Source organism: Diadema antillarum, unplaced genomic scaffold (genome assembly GCF_040938485.1).
Source record: "Diadema antillarum isolate AM-2024a unplaced genomic scaffold, OU_Dant_1.0 seq00000708_RagTag, whole genome shotgun sequence".
In the NCBI taxonomy this organism is placed as follows: domain Eukaryota; kingdom Metazoa; phylum Echinodermata; class Echinoidea; order Diadematoida; family Diadematidae; genus Diadema; species Diadema antillarum.
Genome location: NW_027271612.1, coordinates 35,321 through 57,469, shown reverse-complemented (window position 1 = coordinate 57,469; position 22,149 = coordinate 35,321). Strand labels below are relative to the sequence as shown.

Genomic DNA, 22,149 nt, shown 5'->3' with positions numbered 1-22,149 from the left:
CTGAACCACGTTCTGTGGGCTGAACCAGGGCCCCGTTTCATAAAGCTGTTCGTAAAGTTACGAACAACTTACGAGCGACTGGTGATCAGTTCTGATGTGCTATACATATCAGAATTTCCATAATTCAGCACAAGAACTGATCACCAGTCGCTCGTAAGTTGTTCGTAACTTTACGAACAGCTTTATGAAACACCCTCCAGGCAGGTGAGACTGGCTGAACGAAACAGAGATATGTACGATGTACTAGTACGAGTAGTTCACGTGGTGGTTTTTTTTTTTTTTTTTTTTTTTACAAGCAGAAAATAAACAACTGTTGATCATGAAATAGACTAAATTACCAATCAGAGATCACTCGGGTTCATAGTATTTAAGAGAAATCACGCAATTTTGGCGAGCGGGAACCCACAGGAACCTTATCGTAGAATGCCGACCAAAAAGAAAATGGTTTCACTAAAATTGCGTGTACGTAAAATCCATTTGAGTATTAGAAAGAAAATTAACCCCCAAAAGAGGAAAAAAGAAATTAGAAGGATTTGTTCGCCGTTATTTGGTCATTAAATATATTTTCTTTCTTCAGCAATTGCGCGTTACATTGCCCGTTTTTTTATTGAATCAGAAAAGCAAAAAAAAAAATATTTAAAACAAGACAATAAGTTTAATTCTTAGTTTCATATCGTTTATTTCTTTATTGGACAGAGAGATAATTCAGACGGTACGTGGAATTTTCAAAGCGACTAATTCTGACTGATTCTTAGTTTGACTAAGCTCTTTCTTTCTTTCTTTCTTTTTTTTTTTTCTTCTTTTTTTTTTTGGGGGGGGGTTGAGGGTCATGTTCGTTGTACCCATGCACCCATATAAAGGTTCGTTAGTACGAAAATGAAACGTTCAGATACACGCGACTTCCCTACACGAAATACTAGTATAGATGTTCGTAAATGTGATAGTCAAATTATATTATGATTCATAATCCGAAAATGCACGAATGTTTGTGATTGGGTAGGTGCGTTATTGTCGGATAAGCAAACCTTCGTAGTACTGTAGTATCGAGCCTTTTGTATTCACGGATAAACGAACTTTTGGAATAATGAATTCTATATTAGAGCAAGACAATAAGTTTAATTCTTATATACTTGTAGTATGACATCGTTTATTTCCTAGTTGTGAAGCGGGAAGCGAGAGATAATTCTGAAAAGAAGTATAATATACAGACGGAACGTGAAATATTCAAAGCAGCTAAATGAGATTAAATCTTAAGTTGTTTATTTGTTTGTTAGCTTTCTTGTTTGTTGTTATGCTCAAGTGTTGGTGTAATACTTTTTTTTTTTTTTTTTTAGGGGGGAGGCATTTTTGTAGTACCCACGTAAAGTTCGCTGATGCGAAACTGATAAAATGTTCCGTAACACGCAAATTCCCTACACCTTGCAGACGTTCGTACCTAGTGTGAAAATAAAATCTATTATTATTTTTTTTTTTTGGTCATTGTTCGATTAGCAAACCTTCGGAGTGTCAATCCTTTCGTTTTCGGATAAACGAACTTCCTTTACTCACAACACCACTTTCAGAGTAACAAACTAGTCATTATTTTATTCGGGCATTGGGAATAGTTCAGGAAAGAAATATAGAAGGGAGGAAAATCATTAAGGCAAGAATTACGTTGGATTCTTATAGTTTGAAATAATTTATTCATTTCCTTGGTGTTCATTATTCCTAAAAAGAAAACGGGTGCGCTATTCCGATGGTTACGGCGTTATTTCGAATCCGAAACACGCATATTCCTTGTGCCTATCCATGTTTGTTTATTCGAAAATGTAATCATGCTGCGGGTAATTGCTATAGGGCCATATATTGTTTTATTTCTGTCTTTTGTTATATTATTATTATTATTATTATTATTATTATTATTATTATTATTATTATCATTATTATCGTCTTTCACTATTATTAACCAATAATTTGATTAACGAGCATTTTGTGGGCTGTTTTTTTTTTGGGGGGGGGGCATTGTCCGATTAGCAAACTTTCGGAGTGTCAATCCTTTCGTTTTCGGATGAACGAACTTCCTTACCTCAGAAGAAGAAATCAGAGTAACAAACTAGTCATTATTTTATTCGGGCATTGGGAATACTAGTAGTTCAGGAAAGAAATATAGAAGGGAGGAATCCCAAACACGCATATTCCGTGTGCCTACTCATGTTTGTTGATATGCTGCGGCTAAGGGCCTATAATATTGGAGGTCGTTTCTCATACCTCTCGTTTGGTATACAATTTCTTTCGTTTCATATCACTTAATTTGTTCCCTTTATATTCTGAAATATTTAAAGGTAATTCTTTTAATTGCCTTGCACTGTGTACATATGCATTTTAGTAACGGCGATTTCCCGCTTTGCTGCAGTATTTCGAAGGGTGTTTGATCCCAGCCGCTTCGGTGTGCTCTGTGGTAATGTTTATGTAGTTGTCGGGGAGGTTGTTGATACTTTGTTTGTTGTCATTTATTTTCGTACAGGCAGGGGCGGATCCAGGAATTCTGTAATATTTCTGGTGCCACTTCCGGGTTTCACTTCTTTTTTTTTTCTTTTCTTTTAACGATAAATAAAGGGGGCGTGCGCCTCATGCGCCCCCTCTGGATCTGCCACTGCTACGTGTTTATCTCGAGTGATGGTGATCGTGTTTCTAAATGTTTATAAGAAAAGGACAAAATTATCGGAGTGATGCCTGATGATGGTGATGATAATCAACGATGCTGATGTAAAAGACGGCTTGCTGTGGATGCTGAGCGTACGTGCCCTTCATTTATTTAAATGAGTTTTCCCTCTTTTACTCTTCTTTCCCCTCCCAAGAATGATAAAAAAGAAAATACCTACACCTCACAACAAAAGGAACCACGTGTGAACAACCATCATCAAGTTCAACCTAAATGTTCATTATTAGCAAAGAATAAGGGGGAAACACAAGTGACGGAAAATAATAGAAGCGACGAGATTGTCTTCTTGTGTAATGCGGTCTCTTGGGATTGGAAAAACCCCACCCTCTCCCTTTGTGGAAATTTCCACAAAACCAGGTGCGTGCCAGACCCCAGGTGCCAGTCGAAAGAATGCGCGCACTGGTCTAATATCGATCGAAGAACTCGCTGGTGAGTTGAGTTAAAGGAATCATTGCAAAGATGTTCTGATTCTTTCGCCTTTCTTTAGGCGCATACATCGAACCGTCGATTATTGTGTACTTGATCTAAGTACAATGCATTTATATGTTCCCGAACTGTTAAAAGGAATTGATTAATCACTCAAAAATGCAATCACAGAAATATATGAAATGTCTCATATGCCTAGACAAATTCACTGCGATGTCCTATGTGATGCAGCCACCACCCGATTAAACAGCAAAATTATGACAATTAATTTCACGCTCATCAAAACTGCCTATTACTTTTCATTATATGAATTTTGGTTATCAACACTCGTTCGTGGATTTGTTTGTTTGCATGTTTTGTGTGTATTATTCCTCGATCCTGAAAGACGTAATAATCATTCGCATCGAACGTAAACTGTTTACCGTAACTAAGCCTATGGCGCATTCTATCCATTAAACTTGCAGTAGCACATGGTGCATTCCTTTGAACCACGTGTTTCCCATATCGGCACATCTGCAAACACATTAGCGATCATCGTTATGGCGAACTTTCCGATTACAGTCAGGGGAGAAGAAATCGTAATACTGTACATGTACTTACGAAAGTGATTATGCTTAAGATCAAATAAAATGAAGAAGCTTGAAAACAACTTGGCAACACTCAATCAAGTTTTGCATTCTCTCACACAAACTCTCTTGAGAAAATGAAAGCATTCCCCCTCCCATGCTAGATAATGAAGTTTCCATTACTACAGCCCAGCAAGTTTTGGGAGTGTACATGAATGTTTTTAGGATAGAGTCAAAAGGGACCTAAGCTTTCGATCATAGCAGAATCTTCGTCAGAAGCAAAATGGCAAATAGGAAGAAAAAGCAACCACATACATGTAAAGCGACTTCACACAACAAGAACAGTCAGGAACAGGCAAGGGACACGAAACAAAGAAAACAAAAGGAGAGGGTCGGATGTCATGGGCAAGGAGCCCAACAGGTAAAGGGAGGGGGATTAGAGCAGGAGGATGGACAGACAAAAGGCAGGGGAAGGTTAGTAATAGTCGTGAGGGCCAGGGGGCAACCATTGAAGGAAAAGGATGAATATGGAGGCAACATCAAACAAGATAAGGAACAACAGAGAGATAAAGAAAGGTAAAGAGTGAAATAGCAACAGCAAAGGGGGGGGGGGGGGGGTGAGCAAACAGCAAGCCCTAGAAAGGATCTGCACAAGTACCAAGAGGAGGCAACGAAATGAAAGTGAGTCAATCAACAAATGCAATTAACCATATCAAAGTATGGTAATAATGATACAGCAATAATGATGATATTGACAAAACAAACTAGAATAATAATCATTAAAGCACATAAAAAAAGGGGGACACAAAGTCCATGGGAGAGAAAACGTATTCATACAGTGTACTTGCAAAGCAAGTATCAATAGGCAAATTAAATACGTTTCAAAGAGCTGGTTCATATGAAATCACCTTTGATTTATGATTTTACAAACAAGAATTTTCATCGCTTTCCTATTTCTTTTATTACTTTAGTAATGTCATGATATTTCATGATGGTATGTGTTCTGTCTTTACATGGCAAGATAGGGTTTTTCTTTTCCATCCAGGGTCAAAGAAGAAAGTGATAGAAAGATAATTGAAAGGATAGAATGAAACACCTACTCAGCAGGCTCTTGATATAACACAAAAGCAATTCATCAGAAATGCAGTACAGTTCTAAATAATTTATCAGTGGAAAAATGAGCAAAGAAAATGGGATTTCGAGTTAAAAAGGAGTAGGAACATCGCAATTGACAGACTTGGGCTTGATGTGCAAACATATTGTCTAACTTCTGGTTGAGTTTCTTCAGAGACATAAATTTTGGTAGCAGTAAACCAGAGTGAAAAAGGCAAAAGGATACAATTAAATGAAAAAATAAAATGCAGGTCTCTAGACCACTCCAGTGCACGATCGAGCGAGCCAACACTAAAACCGCCCCCAGGGCCAGGCCATGTCGTCAGTGTCACTCTCGTCTTACAGGCCTACATTGTACATGTGTAGGCTACTCGTTTCGTACTCGTCATCGCCAACGACAACGTCATGATGGTCGGTCACACGAAATAAATTGCATCGTCAAAAGAGCTCGTATATCAACACCACTAGATAGTAGAATCATTATTATTATCACTATCATTCCAGTCAATCTCATCCACCGCGAAACCCTCAAAATCCCTCTCAAAACAAACCTGTAAACGATTCAGACATCGCAGACCTAGCTACACATCTGGCACACAAAAATGAAATGGAGGTGGAAAACTACGATGAATACACAAAAACTATCGACGATGGCATTTTACCGTAGCAGAAAATACACAGAGTATCTTGCACCGGAAAAAAAAATGGATGTGGAAAACTACGATGAGGAAAACTAGGTGAAAACCCGATGCGTGAAGACGAACGATGAAGACACTTTACGGTAAAAATACTTACACGGAAACAAACGAGTGGGTACGAGGTCCTCGCACACACGAAGATAATCGACAAATCGTTCAATCGAAAAACTCAACAAACACTCGAACAAAAACTCACCCCAAATTGTTGCAAACAAGGTAATCACTTAATAAAAATGAGAAAACTAAACTCTCAGAAGTATGATTGTACTCTGAAAAGAAAGGGATACAATGATACGAAAGCAAAAGAGAGAAAAATGAGAGAAATGGACGGGAAACCTAGACAACTTCGACGAAGGGAGAGCTAGCGATTCGCGATTCGAGCTAACTTTGTATACAGTGTAGCTGTGTGTGTGATGTGTACAGAGGGTTGAAAGCGTTGAAAGGGTTGAAAGCGTCGAAAGCGTTGAAAGCGTCCACAGCTTCGGAAAAGCGTTCGGGGATTTCGTTGAATTCGTTGAATTCGTCCAAAATCCGTCCATGAAGTCTGGACGCAAAAAGCGTTGAAAACGTCCCCGACGAAATCAACAACGAAAAAAGCGTTGGGACGAAATTTGGACGCACTTTCGTCGGGCGTTTTCTATTGCGCGTACTGTACTTTAAAATTTGTGTGTAAATGCTCGCATAGACACACAATGCATTGAATATTTATTTTTCTTCATTATCCTGGCATTATTTCTTTTACCTTTTGTAGTACTGTATATTTCCTCTTCCTCGTTCTTTATATGAGTTATTTATGTATTATGTATTTATACATTTGCCACTTAATGAGAGTCGTGCCAATTTCATTTGTTATTGTGTTTCCATTGTGGAAATTCAAAACCATGCATGTCTAGGTCATTCTGCATCTGACCCTCTCATAACAGGACATGAAAAAGCCACATGCCAAACATGACACAGATTCCCACCCATGGGACTGTGGCACTGGCATGAACCAACTACATATTAAAGGTGGTGTACATAGTCACTGCCTGCTGTACAGCCCATTAGGACCTCCTGATGTAAACACACTGTAAGGAATACAGGAAGAATGTAATCAGAGGCTCGCCTTTGTAGCATCATCAAGTATCCCGGGCATTCCAGTCTGTTGGCATCTGGTAGAAGATTAATTGATGTCAACAGAGGCAAGCTATTATGATGCAACAGCCAAAGGTACATGTGCTGTAGCTTACATTTTGTTCACATCATTGCTGCTGTTATTCATACAAATTTCATTTGAATATTGATACAGTGCATGAAATTTGTTATTGAACAAAGGCAGTTGATTAATAATGTACCTACACTGGAAGTCTTGGAGAGTGATTAAGGCAGAATGTTATTAAATACATACAACTTTTAAAATGAATAGATAAACATACACTCAAAGGCAAGTAAATGGGCCTGAGACCAACTTCACACAAAGCCCAAGTTTTTTGTTGGGCTGGTGCTACCAGTGAATATGCTCTGCTCATTGTAGGATTGACTGTACGGTTGTGAAATGTAATAAATGGCTATATGAAACTGCAACAGAGCGCCAGCCTGTGCAAATGTCTTGGCCACAAGTACCAGTATGTCGACGCAAGATGTGCAGTCCAGTGGCAGAGACATTCATCTTCCTGTGTGTTTGGATGTAGTATGATACAATACTGCCCAGTTGCACAGTACTTGCATTTTGTCTAACAAGCCTATGAATTTGGTTTCGGATACGGTGTTGTAGAAATGTTGATACTCGACACGTGTGCGAGGGGAATGGAGCGTTTCAATTTTCATGGTAATGCAGGGCCAATGTTAACTATCCTTTTAAAAAAAAACCAAAACCAAAACCAAAAACAGTGCTACCTTATCATTCATTTGCTGCAGAGATTGTTCACATGTGGAATGCATGCTCTCACACACACATGGACACATGCTTTGTGGCAACACACTGACACACTAGGAATATGTGTACGTACATAGTACTTCTATGTACACATAGTAGAAAAGGCAGTGCCATTGTGTTTGTGAATGGCCACGTCTTGAGTGTGTGGAAGCTAGAGACTGTGCCCCATTGTGATTTGGTCTGTCCATCCCTGATATGTTTCTGCTGTACTCAGGGGAACTTGTGCCTTCACAAGTTGGCTACAGGAGGGCTAGTAAAATTTTTCTCTTGCTGATTTTACCTGCCCTTGGGCCTACTTCATATTTTCAGCATCTTGAGCTGCCTGCTAGTTAGACCAATAGGCCCGTATTCACGAAGGTGGTACAAATGAAACCATGGTTTAAACCATGGACAAAAACCATGGTGCGCCAAGTGTCGCACAGAATATTTCTTTACGAAATTGGTCATTTCGTGGACAAAATGACCGTTTTGCTAATGAAATGTTCATTTAGTTGCAAAATGTTGTCATTTCGTTACAAAATAATCATTTCACCAACGAAATGACTGATTTCGTAGCGAAATATTCCATGCGACACTTGGCGCTCCATGGTTTTTGTCCATAGTTTAAACCATGGTTGCATTTGTACCACCTTCGTGAATTCGGGCCATAGAGGGTGTCGTACTGTCAAGCATCTTTGGTCTGACAATATGGTATGAGTGACTCACATGGCCAGTGTACTTTGTGCTATTCATTCTCAGTTTTTTTTTTTTTTTTTTTTTTTGGGAGGGGGGGGGATAGGTACACTGTAATACAAGTGAAATATAGATTTGCAGTCCGCATCTTCCTCTATATAGTAAGTCTTGTCAGTTTCTAAGGTGATTTCCTTTTGGCAATTTGATGATGATGATAAGCTTATGAAAATAATGAACATGAACTGGGTTGATTTAGTAGGCATTTTGAGATATGGTAGTACCAATTGTACTGATTCTATGGTCCATCTCTTACAGGGTGCTGCATAAGCACGTGCCTGATTGCCCAGGGCAAGTAAAAATCTAAGTCGGGCAAATGTTTTGGAACAATGAGAAAAATGCTTGCCTGATTTGAGCAAGCAAAATGTTTTGAAGCCACCCTAGTTCCCAACACTTTACATGAAGAAGTCCCAATGCAATCCAACACCAACACTCTATCAAACCATGTTTGTTATTCCACACATTTGCTGTATATCTTTGGACTTTCTTTTTGGGCAAGTAAAAGTCATGTTTGGGCAAATGTTCTGCAACAAATTGAAAATCTGCTTGCCCGTCCAGGCAAGTGGTGAAAAAAAAGTTATGTAGCATCCTGCTCTTATAGTGGATATATGCCAGAGCAGTTTCTTGACATAATTCAAATTTTTATCAGAACTGTAGTGCAAGGTTTGCATGACTGTGCAAAAACTGTTGAGCATAAACTATTAAATATGGATCAAAAAGTATTTAGCTGTGTGAAGTGAAGTGAATCAATCAACTACACTCTTGTGTAGGTCCTTGGGAATAATTATCTATGCATATTGAAATAGTATTAATAAAGTAGTCACTTGCCTTGTGTAACTTGTGTAATCATCTTTCCTCGTGATTTTTATGCCGCATTAAATCTAAGAATGCAAGATGGTCATCATTGGCAAAGTGTTCATTCTGCCTCATATCGGTAGCTTTTGATCTATTGTAACATTGCATGAGTATGGAACAGTGTATCCCTCTGTCTGATGCTGGTAAATTGCACTGTATAGTCACATTTAAAGGGATCGGATAGTTTTGGTTGAGACCTGATTTCAGGTTTCTAACATTTTTTGGTGAGATAATGAGAAACCTCTTATAAGATATGAAAGAGCATGTAATTCTATGAGGAATTAAATGTTTATTTCATGAAAATTGGTTTTGAAATGACTGAGATATCCAAAAAATAGCAATTCTAATAAAGTGTGGGACCCACACTTTATCATGATCGCTTTGTTGTCCCCGCCGAACGAGTTCGAGCAGGGGACTATGAAACGGGCTCCGTACGTGTGTGTGTCCGTCCGTCCGTCCGTGTGTCCGTGTGTGCGTCCGTGTGTGATCAAAATCTTCAATTTGCTACTTCTCTGTCATTTATGAGCCAATTTTGATTCTGTTTGCTTTATATGATAGCACTACATGGGAGCTTTGAAACTTGTACACAGAATTTCAGTCGTGACCTTTGACCTTGACCTTTGACCTATATTGTACATTTTGCTACAAAATGCTACTCCTTCGCCATTTCTAACCCGATTTCGATTCCGTTTGCTTTATGTGATGGCACTAGGTGAGGGCTTCAAAACTTCTACACACAGAATTTTGACCTTTGACTTCTTTGACCTTTGACCTTGATTTTTTGACCTATATTGTACATTTTGCTACAAAATGCTACTCCTTCGCCATTTCTAACCCGATTTCGATTCCGTTTGCTTTATGTGATGGCACTAGGTGAGGGCTTCAAAACTTCTACACAGAATTTTGACCTTTGACTTCTTTGACCTTTGACCTTGATTTTTGACCTATATTGTACATTTTGCTACAAAATGCTACTCCTTCGCCATTTTTAACCCGATTTCGATTCTGTTTGCTTTATATGATGGCACTAGTTGAGGGCTTCAAAACTTCTACACAGAATTTTGACCTTTGACTTCTTTGACCTTCGACCTTGATTTTTGACCTATATTGTGCATTTTGCTACAGAATGCTACTCCTGCGCCATTTCTAACCCGATTTCGATTCCGTTTGCTTTATGTGATAGCACTAGGTGAGGGCTTCAAAACTTCTACACAGAATTTTGACCTTTGTCTTCTTTGACCTTTGACCTTGATTTTTGACCTATATTGTACATTGGCTACAAAATGCTACTCCTTCGCCATTTCTAACCCAATTTCGATTCCATTTGCTTTATGTGATGGCACTAGGTGAGGGCTTCAAAACTTCTACACAGAATTTTGACCTTTGACTTCTTTGACCTTTGACCTTGATTTTTTACCTATATTGCACATTTTGTTACAAAATGCTACTTCCGGCGGGGACATATGTTACGCACCGCGTAATTTCTACTTTTCCTTGTTTTACTTTGTTTTTGGATGTTGCAGTCATTCCAAACCCGATTTTCAGCAAATAAACTTTGAATTCCTCTTAAAATGGTATGCTCTGTACTATATCATACAGCTTTAAGTGTTTTCTTGGTATCTCGCAAAAAGTTAAAAGCCCAATTCTCATCTCCACCAATACTGTACCATCCCTTTAATCTATTTCCTTATGTGATGGCATGACATGCAAAAAAAAAAAAAAAATGTGTCTAGTCAAAAAATGCATGTTTACTCCTTGTTATAAATGTACAGTAATTCAGAAAAACTGGGCAAACTATGAATAAACAAGCATTAAAAAATACATATCAGGGCTCGATGTTAATGGTGGCACAGGGCCACTAGAAATTGATGCCAGGCCACCAAATTTCCAAAAAGGTTAGATCTTTATGTGGCCCACTTGGGCAATGAAGATTCCAAATTTATTAATGTTTCCTTTTATTTTTGTCTAATACGCTGTACGTCTCTTTTTCGGACCACCAACATTTTAAATTTAAAGATTTAAGTAGCATGAATGGGCCACCAGAGAAACATGTTAGTGTTGAGTTCTGAAAATATACTCAGCGACAGATTTAGTGATTTGTTGCTCATAAGTTCTCATTGTAGATCAACAAATAAATCTTTATTATATTGTCTTCCCGCTGTCATTACCAACTATCATTGCCTCAGCTCATTCGCACAATACACAGAGTGATGGACAGATGTGAACTCTCTATCAATTCAACGCCCAAATATTGGCGCTTGTTTGCCGGCACAGTTTTGTCAGAGATAGATATGATGGGAACAGGTGTTACAGGTCTCACCCTTGGCATGGGTGTGTGGTGTGTGGCCGTTGTCCGCTGTGGATATGATAATGATGCAGTAATCTGTGCCCTGGTAGCTCACCACGTTGTCTGAGCTATCTCGTTAGTGCCTGCGGGCCATGTCATTATTAGGGGTCGAGTGCGCTGCTCTATTGGTGCTCATCTGCGGCGCAGAAGGAACATTGTGACGTGTGGTGTGGTTGGTGGCACCAGGAGCCCTGCTTTTTTGCTCCGCAGCTCGGGCACAGCTTCTGGAAAGGCGCACTTACGGCATTAGCCAGCACTGTCTTATTTAGAGCTTCACAGTTTTGAGTTACAAGTTCTGAAATGAGCAGATTTTTTTTTGTTTTTTTTTGGTGGTAATATGATAGTCTTGTTGCAGCCACACATGTGCCACTGCCTAAATGTTACATGTGGAACTTTTGCCGTTGTCACTTTGAGTGGAAGACTATAAAAGATCATGGCCTTACTGTGGTTGAGCTGTTGATATCGTTGTGAAAGTGTCGCAAGTGGAAAAACCCAAAGGAAGGTAGAGCTGCAGCTGTAGGAATATTTGAGCATCGATCAATAATGGCCCTATCAGGAAATGTATGGAATTTTACCAAAGCCAGTCTTCTTGGTAAGTGAAAGTGTACTGTTTTGTGACGTCTATCAAACCGAAGTAAATGGTGAAGAGAATACATACAGAACTTGCAAAACTCCTTCATAAAGAGTATCACTAGTGCTGAATGTCCATATAAATTGATTAACAAATAATGAGACTAGTATGCTGATATTTTGTTTGCCGAAATAACTGATTGTTCTTTAATTATCATACAGCTATTTGTTGTGAATAGTTCTATTAATATCAAACTGACAACTTGTTTTATAGTTTGTTTATTTTTATTTTTTTGGGAAAATTTAGTTGTGTTAGTTCAAATTATTAATCTGCTCTTTAACAGTGTAGAATTTTCATATTGCTCCGTAGTGTATATATGTATTTTTGGAAGCATATGTTATTGACATACACAGACTGTAGCAGGTAATCATATAGCTTTTTAAAAATCTAATATTTGTTTTTCCATCAAAAATAGTTCAAACATGATACATACTCCGTGCAGTGTGTTTCCTGTCGTCTTCATGGTTGTTGAAATGTAAGAAGTGAGTGCAGGCAGGCTTTCTGCATGGCACAATGTATAAGTAGGTTAGGAGTTGGCGTTCCTCACCTGGGTGAGAATGGTGGCTGCATTGTCAATGAGCTGTGAAGAGACAGCTGTTACGGTTTAGCCTGCAATTTGGGCTGCATGTGCAGTACAAATGGTGTGATTTTGGACGAGGTGAATACTGACCTACATAAAAACAACCATGATAGGCCTTCGTATAACTTTATCTTTCTGTTGTAGCGCTGTACAACATGTAGGTTCTTCCAATACTTCAGATTTACTGTACTACGCCATTTTAGGAACTCGATTGCCATGAGGTCTAGTGTCATGCACTGTGAATTTGACATTTGAAAAGAGGTCTAGTGTATCATGCCGTTACGAATAATAATAATAAAAAAGTAAAGGAGCTCCTCCACATGAATTGTGCAATTTGTACGTTTATGGCATTTGTTAAATAAGTCAACTGCTTGTTTATTTCCTTTCTTTTGAAGATGAAATGAAGGGAGGTGTTTAGTCAAAGCCCCTGAATTTTCTGTTTGGTTTTTGTGTATTTTCAAGGTGCACTCGCTGTGATATACATGTATGTTTCTGTTCAGTGATAAATTTCTAAATTCCCATTGTCAGTTTCCATGTAATATGCTAGTAAATGAAATGTCATGATTAGGATCGTGGTTTACGTTGTCATGTACTTCAAACTATTTTTAGCATCTTACCAGAAACCAGATTTAGTGTACAGTAGCTTGGAATTACACTCTTTGTGATAAATTTGCATTTCTTAAGACCCCGTAGCAATGGAAGACTACTGCAAAACCAGAAATGTTCATGTGCATGAAACTTTTTGCAAATGTTGCGAGGAGCCAAGATTCGCAAAAGTAAAATGTGTGGAGGAGTGTTTGTCTACACAATGCTTTGAATGCCAGTGGCAATTTGTTTCAGGCTGCAGAAAAGGCCATTGGTTCCAATTCACCAATGTGCCATGCCATAAATGTTTCTGGTTGTACAGTATGTAATGGAAAGATTGGCCAGACTACAATTGTATATCAATCTGTTGGAACAGAAATTTGCTCGTCAGCTGGTATGTGCACCAAAGCGTATAACATGCTCATCACTAAAGGCAGTCGAAAAGAGCAGAACAAACTAGTTCAATAGAATGAATTGTTATGGCTGCACTTCCTCTCTGCTTGGACCAAGCTACCATGCTGTGCTTCATCATACTGTGAAACATGTAGGTAGGTTAAACTATGGTATCAGACATTACGGCCTGCTGAAATTGACTGAAAAGCAGAGGATCACAGATCATGCGCGAGCGGCAGGCTTTTGAGCCCAGGCTAGTGGCTGTGCCGCGACATGGTGACCTAATGCGTCACCGGCTATAAATTAAAGAGGGCGCAATTCTGCCTGGTAGCCCGTGAAAATCACGATGTCCCAACCAGACATGATGGATCTCAAGGACAAATCCCCACTGAGTGGGCGTCGATGTCTCAAATTTCAGGCCAGTGACCAAGATTTTAATTTTGAGATATCTTGCCATCTCCTCTTTCTTTTCTTTTTTGAAACACTTTCACCCAAATTTGAGGAGAAGCACTTTTTCCCCAGTCTAACGTGATCACTGGAGTGTGGCGTGGCATTAGCAAAAGAGCGATATTTCTCCAGCTGTGTTCTCATTTGTGGCAGCTTCATTAAAATGCATGTGTACCAGCAGTCACATACATGTAGTCTTAATCCAAGACTGCATGTAGAATTACTCCCGCACCACACTTAAAGTATACTTTAGCGCACTTTGTGCACTGAATACAATGTACATGAACCTGTGTCACAGATGCATTGTGAAATAGATTTTTTTTTTTTTTTTTGGTGTATTAAAAGTGGATCAGCACATTTATATTCCGAGTATGAATTGATCTTTTTCATGAAGGTAAAATCAGAGGGAAAAATTACATCTACATAACACCAATGATGTTTATATTTATTCTCCATCTGGACCAGTCCGTAATACCATGCAAACTTTCATGTATGAGTAAAGATGAAGTGTCACGAGGAAACATTCTTGAATAAAGCTTGAATAAGTTATGCTAGGGGATGTGATATCTTATTGGAAAGTTCCTTTGAAGTTTGATGTGAGTGTCAGGGTAGTCATAATTGCATTACATGCAGAAACATGTTCAGTGTTTGAATAGTGGAAGTTTAAGGGTAATCATGGCACGGAATACAAAACCAAATGTAATTTCAAATGGTTGAAATAGTTAAATCATAACTGTAACTGTTGTAGACGGTTTATTATCTATACATATAATACGCGAAGTTGTTGTTGTTGTCGCGGCCTTATGTATTTCCTGTTTTATTCCGGCGTTGCTGGATTGTCTATCTCCTCCCGAGCCGTCGGCTCCGGGCAGCTGCGAGCGGTGCCGTCGGCCGCAGGAGAGTATCCTGCATCGAATGGCGCGGGTTTCGTCCCCGCTCCGCCTCCGTGTCGACGTCGAAGACAAAAAAGAAAAATTAATTAGATAGATGCATAATGCATTTTTGTGCGTGACGAAAGAGCCGAGCGTTTTAATATTCACCAATCCTGCGCTGGACTCCTACTTTCTCGATAGTGCATCTTTTAGCTTGCAGAGACAGTGCAGGGATATAAGGATGATGGGTGCAGCGAAATCTCTGACATTTTCCGGCGGACACGCACGCACGCACACAATGTACTCTCGGGTGGGTACGGTATGCCAGTGTGTGGCCTGCGCCTGTGTATGTATTGACGATGGTTACCTAAGAAACACTATCTGCTTGCGCATGATATGGACTCTCATCTAACATGGTATAATACACGGCGCGGTCGTACAGGGGCATTTACGTACAGTGACGTTCGCCGTGGCGTGCCCTAATGAAAACAACGAATGCTGTTATTTTATTGTATTTTGCACAACTGCAGGATACTATGCAGTTCAGGTACGTCATTTAGTTTACTCTCAAGTCAGTTATCATTGTACTCAGACTGATTAGGACGGCTAAATATCCACTTAAATTTTGTCCTTGCCGATCGTATCCTTAGATTACACGCGCCGCTGTCCATTCGTTTACTGCAGAGCTGCTGTAAACATGAATATTCATAAGATGATCAAGCGGACGTAGAGGAAACCCTCGCCTTGCCGACCGCCTTTTTTTTTTTTTTGAATTTCCAAGTGGAAATAAAATGGGTAGTTCTATGGTCCATCACACCAAGTTTTGGTGATAAAAATAAAAAAGAGGGAGCAAATGAAGACAAAAATTATTTTCTTTCTCCCATAACGTGGGAAAAGAGTTATAAAGAGAAAATACGAGGCCCTGAGATCCATGGAATTCCAACAGGTGCCTACTTATTAAACCTAATGACTATGATAGATCTCCCCCTCCACAAATAATATTGGAGATTATAGTGGTAATATAATAATAATAATAATAATAATAATAATAATAATAATAATAATGATAATAGTATAATAATAATAATAATAACAATGGTAATAATAATAACAATAATGATGATAAAATGTACCTGTGTCTGAAGCAGATAAACGGGTGGTTCTATGATCTATCAAACCAAGGTTTGGTGATTTAAAAAAAGAGAGCAAATGAAGACGAAAATATTTTATTTCTCTCAGCACAATAGCAACAATAGTCCTGCTCAGCACAATATTACGTATGTTAGTGCAGTGAAGCAGTTTTGGACAGTTTGTGCAGGACTGTCTTCAGAAAGGCTTTTTATCAAGAGCAGAAAAATGGGGGGAAACAGACTTTTACAATTCTTAACAAATTAACATTTCCGCCTCCCTATGTTGATCATCCCTATATTATGACTCTACTCTCTCCTCTCCCCTAAATGATAATAATAATATTAGTAATAATAAAATGATAATAACAATAACAATAATACACTGAAATAATGATAATAAGAGAATAGGCCAATGCAAATGAATGGGGAGGGGTGCTATGATCCATAACTAAGAGTGGGCGGAAGAGACGCAATGTTTGAATTATGAAATATCAATGATAATGAAGCTTTTTGAAATAAGTAACCTTGAGAGTAACCTTGACATGACGGACAAAAAGATTCACTATCCTTGACCGATAAACTTTTTTTCTTAATTCCCTTGAGTCATCCCCATGTCAATGAGTTATATAAAATAATAATGAAACCGAATGACTATGATCTCCCTCCCTCAAAATAATGATAATGATAATAATCCTAATCATAATCATAATCAATGATTATAATGATAATAAAAACAATAAACAGTATCAATGAGATAAACAGGCGGTTCTAGCTCCATCAACCCAAGTTTTGATTATGAAAACAGAAATGAGGGAGCAAATGAAGACGAAAATATTCTTTGTGTATTTCTTCTCTCATAACGTGGTGAAGAAATATTAAAGAAAGAATACGAAGCCCTCAGACCCGTGGATTTCCACGGGTTTCTTATACTTATAAAGCCTAATGACTATGATCACAATAATAATATAACAGTAGGGGCATAATAAGAATGATAATATGATAATAATAATGATGATGTTTAGTCTGAAGCAGATAAACGGATGGTTCTATGATATATCAAACCAAGTTTTGGTGATTAAAAACAAAATCAGGGAGCAATTGAAGACGAAAATATATTTTTCTCTCATAACGTGGGAAAAGAAATAGGAATAAAAAAAAATGCGATGCCTTGACCCTCGGGTGCCTGCATGGATGCAAGAGCAGGGGGTATAATTAATATCAAAGTCATAGTGTCAATAGTATTTCCCAGTTCAGACGGGAAGAATCTGTGGGCAGAACTTTCGGAGAATCTCATAAGCGTTTTTTGGTGATTTTTCCCTGAGTGTTTGTTTGTTTGTTTGTTCTGCGAGGGCGAAAATGTGTGTGGGGGGGATGGTGGTCATGGGTAGAAGAGAGCACAAGTGACGAAAGAATGAGAAAACTTTTCTTTTTATTTCATCGATAAAAAGTGCAAAATCGTATATATGAGAGAAAAAATAAATAAAACCACTCAGACCCGTGGATTTCCACGGGTGCTGCTAGTTATTTACAATAATAGAAAAAGCAGATTGTGTTTGTACCATTTAGTCCTGCATATCTGTGGTCACTCTTCTGGGAATTGGTAACTTACAAATGTACATAATTACTTAAATATCCTTCACAGTGATCAACAGAAGTTCATGACATTGACACAAATAAATATGATACATAAATAACTATCAACCATTTTCTGATGTTGAAAATGTAGATATGATTTTCATTTGCCCTCATTTGACTTTTGTCTGTTACTGTATACATGTACGCCATGTAATTCGTGATCGTGGAGTCCTGTACTGAACGGAGAAGTGTACACTCGTACGTCACATTCACATCGGGATCAGAGTCAAAATTTTTGTGTGTCTTTAATTTTGCGAATAGCACCAGATTCGCGAAATTCACAAAATATTCGGCGTATACAGTAAGTGGTGATACACTTAACCAGGGTGGTCCATGAGGGGTTTTAGCATGTCGCTGCAACATGCTAAAATTCTTGTGCAACATCCTAAAAAGCCAGCAACATGCTATGCAACATCCTCAAGAATTTGCAACAAGCTCAAAGTAAAAGTATTCAAAAATGTGCAAAACATGTGCATAACATAAGAAACATCAAACTACCAGGTACTTTAGATATTTGTATGCAAAACATGAGAGAGAACATTGAATGTAAGCAGCACAAAGAGAGATAAGCAGCAAAATATTGCGTACTACGTACTCATCGTGTGCGCTCCGCGCATATTCAATTTCTGCAATATTCTCAGATTCTGAGCTTGCAACATGCTAAAATTTCAAGTTGTGGACCACCCTGCTTAACAGGTGAAGTAGTAATCATGGTCATTTTTCAGCATTGTGCTTGGTGTATATTTTGTCTCTTGTTCCTTCTATCATTACATTTCTTAATGGAGGGTCCTTTTTTTTTTTTTTTTTTTTTTTTTGCTACTATCAGAGCACAAGGAAACCCCGGCAACAGTGACTGCATCGGTACCAGCAACTTCTGCACCATCTGTTGTCAAGGCTGCGTCGAAAGTCAGCAACGCAGTGGTGAGTAGCTAGTGCTCATCTGGGTTGGGGTTTGGGGAGGGGAGTGTCTATCAACTTGTGAGTGTTTTTTCTGTTGAGCATGGAGCTAAGAAAGCTCCATAGCGTGTGCTGAGCCATACATGTGAGATATAGTGGAGCTGATTTATAATAATACCCACCAGTGATTGGATGAATAATGGGGTGTTAAACTTCCAATTTGACTGGTAATCATCTACCAGTTGGTAAAAATAAATGACTCTGTTCTCCCTCCCCCCCCCTTCTGTTTTTTTTCTTTTCTAATTTTCCAGTTTATATATTCATCTGTTTATAATAGTAGATAGATATTGCTACTGGTATAGTAAATGGATGGAAAGGGATGAAAACCAACTTTGTTGGTGACAGGAAAATTTTCGTGAGAGAGAGGGGATTGATTTGAATGTACCAGTAGCTAAATAAATGTTTAGGTAGATAAGTGGAAAGATGAATCAGTGATAAAATGTACAGACAGATGGATTGATAAGATTGGTAGAGGAGGGGAGACAGATAAAGATTGCTTCCCACCTTGAAATGAAGCTTTGCAGTGTAGTTGAATGTTGAAACTACCTCACAGAGATGCACATTGTTATTAAGTCAATGTAAAGCAGTTTCAGAAATTGACCTATGATATTTGTACACACTAGCCTCTCATGATGGCTGGTTCACAACTTTGAATGTGAGCTTGTTGCATTGTAAAAAAGGTGATATTTGTGCATGAATTTATTGCTGCATTGTTTTAGAAAGAGACACCTTATTCCATACTTAAGCAAAGGGAACATAAAGAGGACAATCGAGCTCTCTAAAGCAAAAAAAAAAAAAAATGATAATAGTAATTATGATTACTATGCAAGAGGCTTTTGTATATCATACAATGTAGGCAGTAGTCACATGACCAAGACAGATATAGTACTTGCAAGTTTCAGGTTTTTAAGGATTACATAGACAGTTAAACAGACAGTCAAGTGCTCATGCATGTGTCTTTATGTCTCTCCTCTTCCTCTCTGCTGTGATCCAAGACAACTTTCTCTTGTGTCAAATTTCTCTGAAAGCAAAAGTTTTCCGTCAGTGAGATGCTTACTATGAATGATCTCATCAAACTAAAAGGAACAGCTTAACAAACGGAGAAAATTAGATGGAGTCGAAGGGTATCGAGAGAATAAGCCAGTTCGTAATTAGCTCATGTGCACGTTGGTACAAATGACCTTTCTATTTTTTTAGTGGGTTAGGCACTTCACTCATATTCAAAGCAACATAAGGCATACCGGTAAGTTTGCCCGGCGTAACAATTTATGGAATTCGTGTTCAACGAAAAATGATCTTGCATAGCGAGACCAGGTGACCAGAATGGTCCGTCAAACAACCCTCGGGGGGAAGCATCCATCTCTTTGTTTTGTATTGAATGCATTAAAGCATGTTTATATTCGTATTGAATGCATTAAAGCATGTTTATATTCGTATTGCCAAATACCAGGTTTTCAGTCAGTGGATGTAATGGCAGTATCATGTACAAGGATTGCATGAATAACCATTATATCACAGAACATGCTTATCTCCGTGAATTTAAAAACCATCATGCGTTTTGGTACCAATGAACTTTTTCTGCTCATGCGCAAAGTAGAACTACGAACTGGCTTAATTGGCATAGTTTCCTGTTGTGTTAGCAGTCTTCATGTTTCACTCATATGATTTGACTGTTGTTACACTGTTCTTACAATTTATTGTGCTAGTTGAGTATAGGGAACACAATATTATCCCCCTGCCCGTTGGATTGTTTGTTAGTAGAGTCTGTTCAGTTGTTTGGTGCTTTAGTCCACTGAGCTATTTATAGTGACTGTGTAATGGTTAATGACACTTATTTTACCAGCTCACTCAGTGGAAAGTCTTCATTTTCAATGGCCATGGCTTGTTGAAAGAGAAAGGGAGAGTGAAGATTTAAAGGGTGAAATTGAACTTGCCATAAAAAAAAAGGTGAATATTTAGGGCCACAGCCTAGATTGAAAAGAGTTGTTGCTGGTGAATTTTTAGGAATTTTCATTCTGTGCTAAGGAGTTGAGTGGTTTCTGTGGATATTTTGATAATGATTGTGACATCATCACTTTTATATGTGGTCTTCCGATGCAGGCGAGTGATTTCAATGACCTGAACAGCTGGCCGTCTTTGGGCGCTGCAGTCAAAGAAGGAACGGTGAGTAGAGATCGAAGATTTTCAAGCATGAACGCACACTCACACACATTACATACACACAAGCATGACATACACACCCCAATATGATTATGATACTCACACACTTATACACGCAAACATGCACACACACACACACACACACACACACACACACACACACACACATATAGAGACATTACATATGTATGTAACTGTGCTGATCCTCTTCTTCACTTTCCCCCAACCTTGCAAAAATGTATACTATTGAAAGTTGTGTTCAATTTTTTCATCGGTGTAAGCATTAAATGCCATGCACTGGAATATGGTAAATGTATGACTGACAATTCTGAAGATTTGTAAAATGTCTGCAGTTCTTGAGAGAGAGTTTTGCATAAACGTTGTGATGTATGATGAACCAGGGAACGCAGCAAGTCTGATGCCGATATCAATTTTAATACAGCAAGTCAAAGATTCCCCAAAGGTCATTTGCATGCTGATATTAATTACAATGTACTTGTGAATGCATTTGTTCCTTTGCCATATTGAATGCATAGTATACTAGTATTGGTCTCAAAATGAGGAGAGGTTAATGTACATTGAATGAATTGTAGCCTAGAACTTACAACACTAACAGACTGGCCCCTGCAGTATCATTACTGAGAATATGAATTAAGGGAAGAGGAATCTTTGCAGGAGAGTTTATCCTGTCATCCCTCGTCCAATCATGTTTGATATGTTCAGTGATTGTTGTGTAAATGTATTGTTGTTATTACTTTTTGACAGGACCCTCAGTCTCCCAGGCGCAAGAAAGAAGCTAGTTCTCAGGGAGGGGCTAAGACACCCCCGCTCACCGGTCCGGCCACACCCAGCCCCTCCCCACAGCAGGCATCCCACCAGACTGAAACTGTCTCTTCTACGAAAACCCCCAACACCAACGCTGCCGCGACCGGTGCTGTGTCTCCCCCAGTGCCGCCCTCGGAGTCGCCAGTGGCAGCCCCACAGGAGACCAAGGACGTGAAATCGCCAACAGGTTCGGCAACTCCGCCCGCTGCTCCGCCTGCCGCCAACGCCTCATCCAAGAAGGAGCGTCATGAGAGTGGGCAGGATGGGCAAAAACAGAACAAGAAAAATCGTGGTAAAGGTATAGATTGCAGAAACGTTTGTTTGATGTACAGTCTTGGTAATGTAGAAGTTTGAGAGCTGTCGTGAAGAGACTTAGATTTGGACAATTTAGACGATATGACTGATCGTCGTTCTCGTAGCGATGGTGTTTAAGTTTCAAGCTGATTGTCGTCAAGCCGTAGCTGTGGCAGTTAGAGTTCTTGAAAGCAATTTACAGAACAAAGTCAAGTGACCTGCATATACAGTCAAACCCGTCTGTAGTAGCCACGCAAGAGAAGAAAAAAGTGGCCGTTTGAGACAGGTTC

At 38.9% G+C, this 22,149-nt stretch overlaps 1 protein-coding gene across 1 annotated transcript in view; it reads left to right on the top strand.

The window, feature by feature from the left end:
• Positions 1–22,149, top strand: part of LOC139737831 (uncharacterized) — a 55,764-nt gene that overhangs the window by 14,983 nt on the left and 18,632 nt on the right. Inside the window, exons 3-5 of the mRNA XM_071648505.1 lie at positions 18,450–18,544; positions 20,681–20,743; positions 21,506–21,863. Coding sequence (XP_071504606.1) covers positions 18,450–18,544; positions 20,681–20,743; positions 21,506–21,863 — 516 coding nt within the window. The remainder of the gene's footprint in view (positions 1–18,449; positions 18,545–20,680; positions 20,744–21,505; positions 21,864–22,149) is intronic.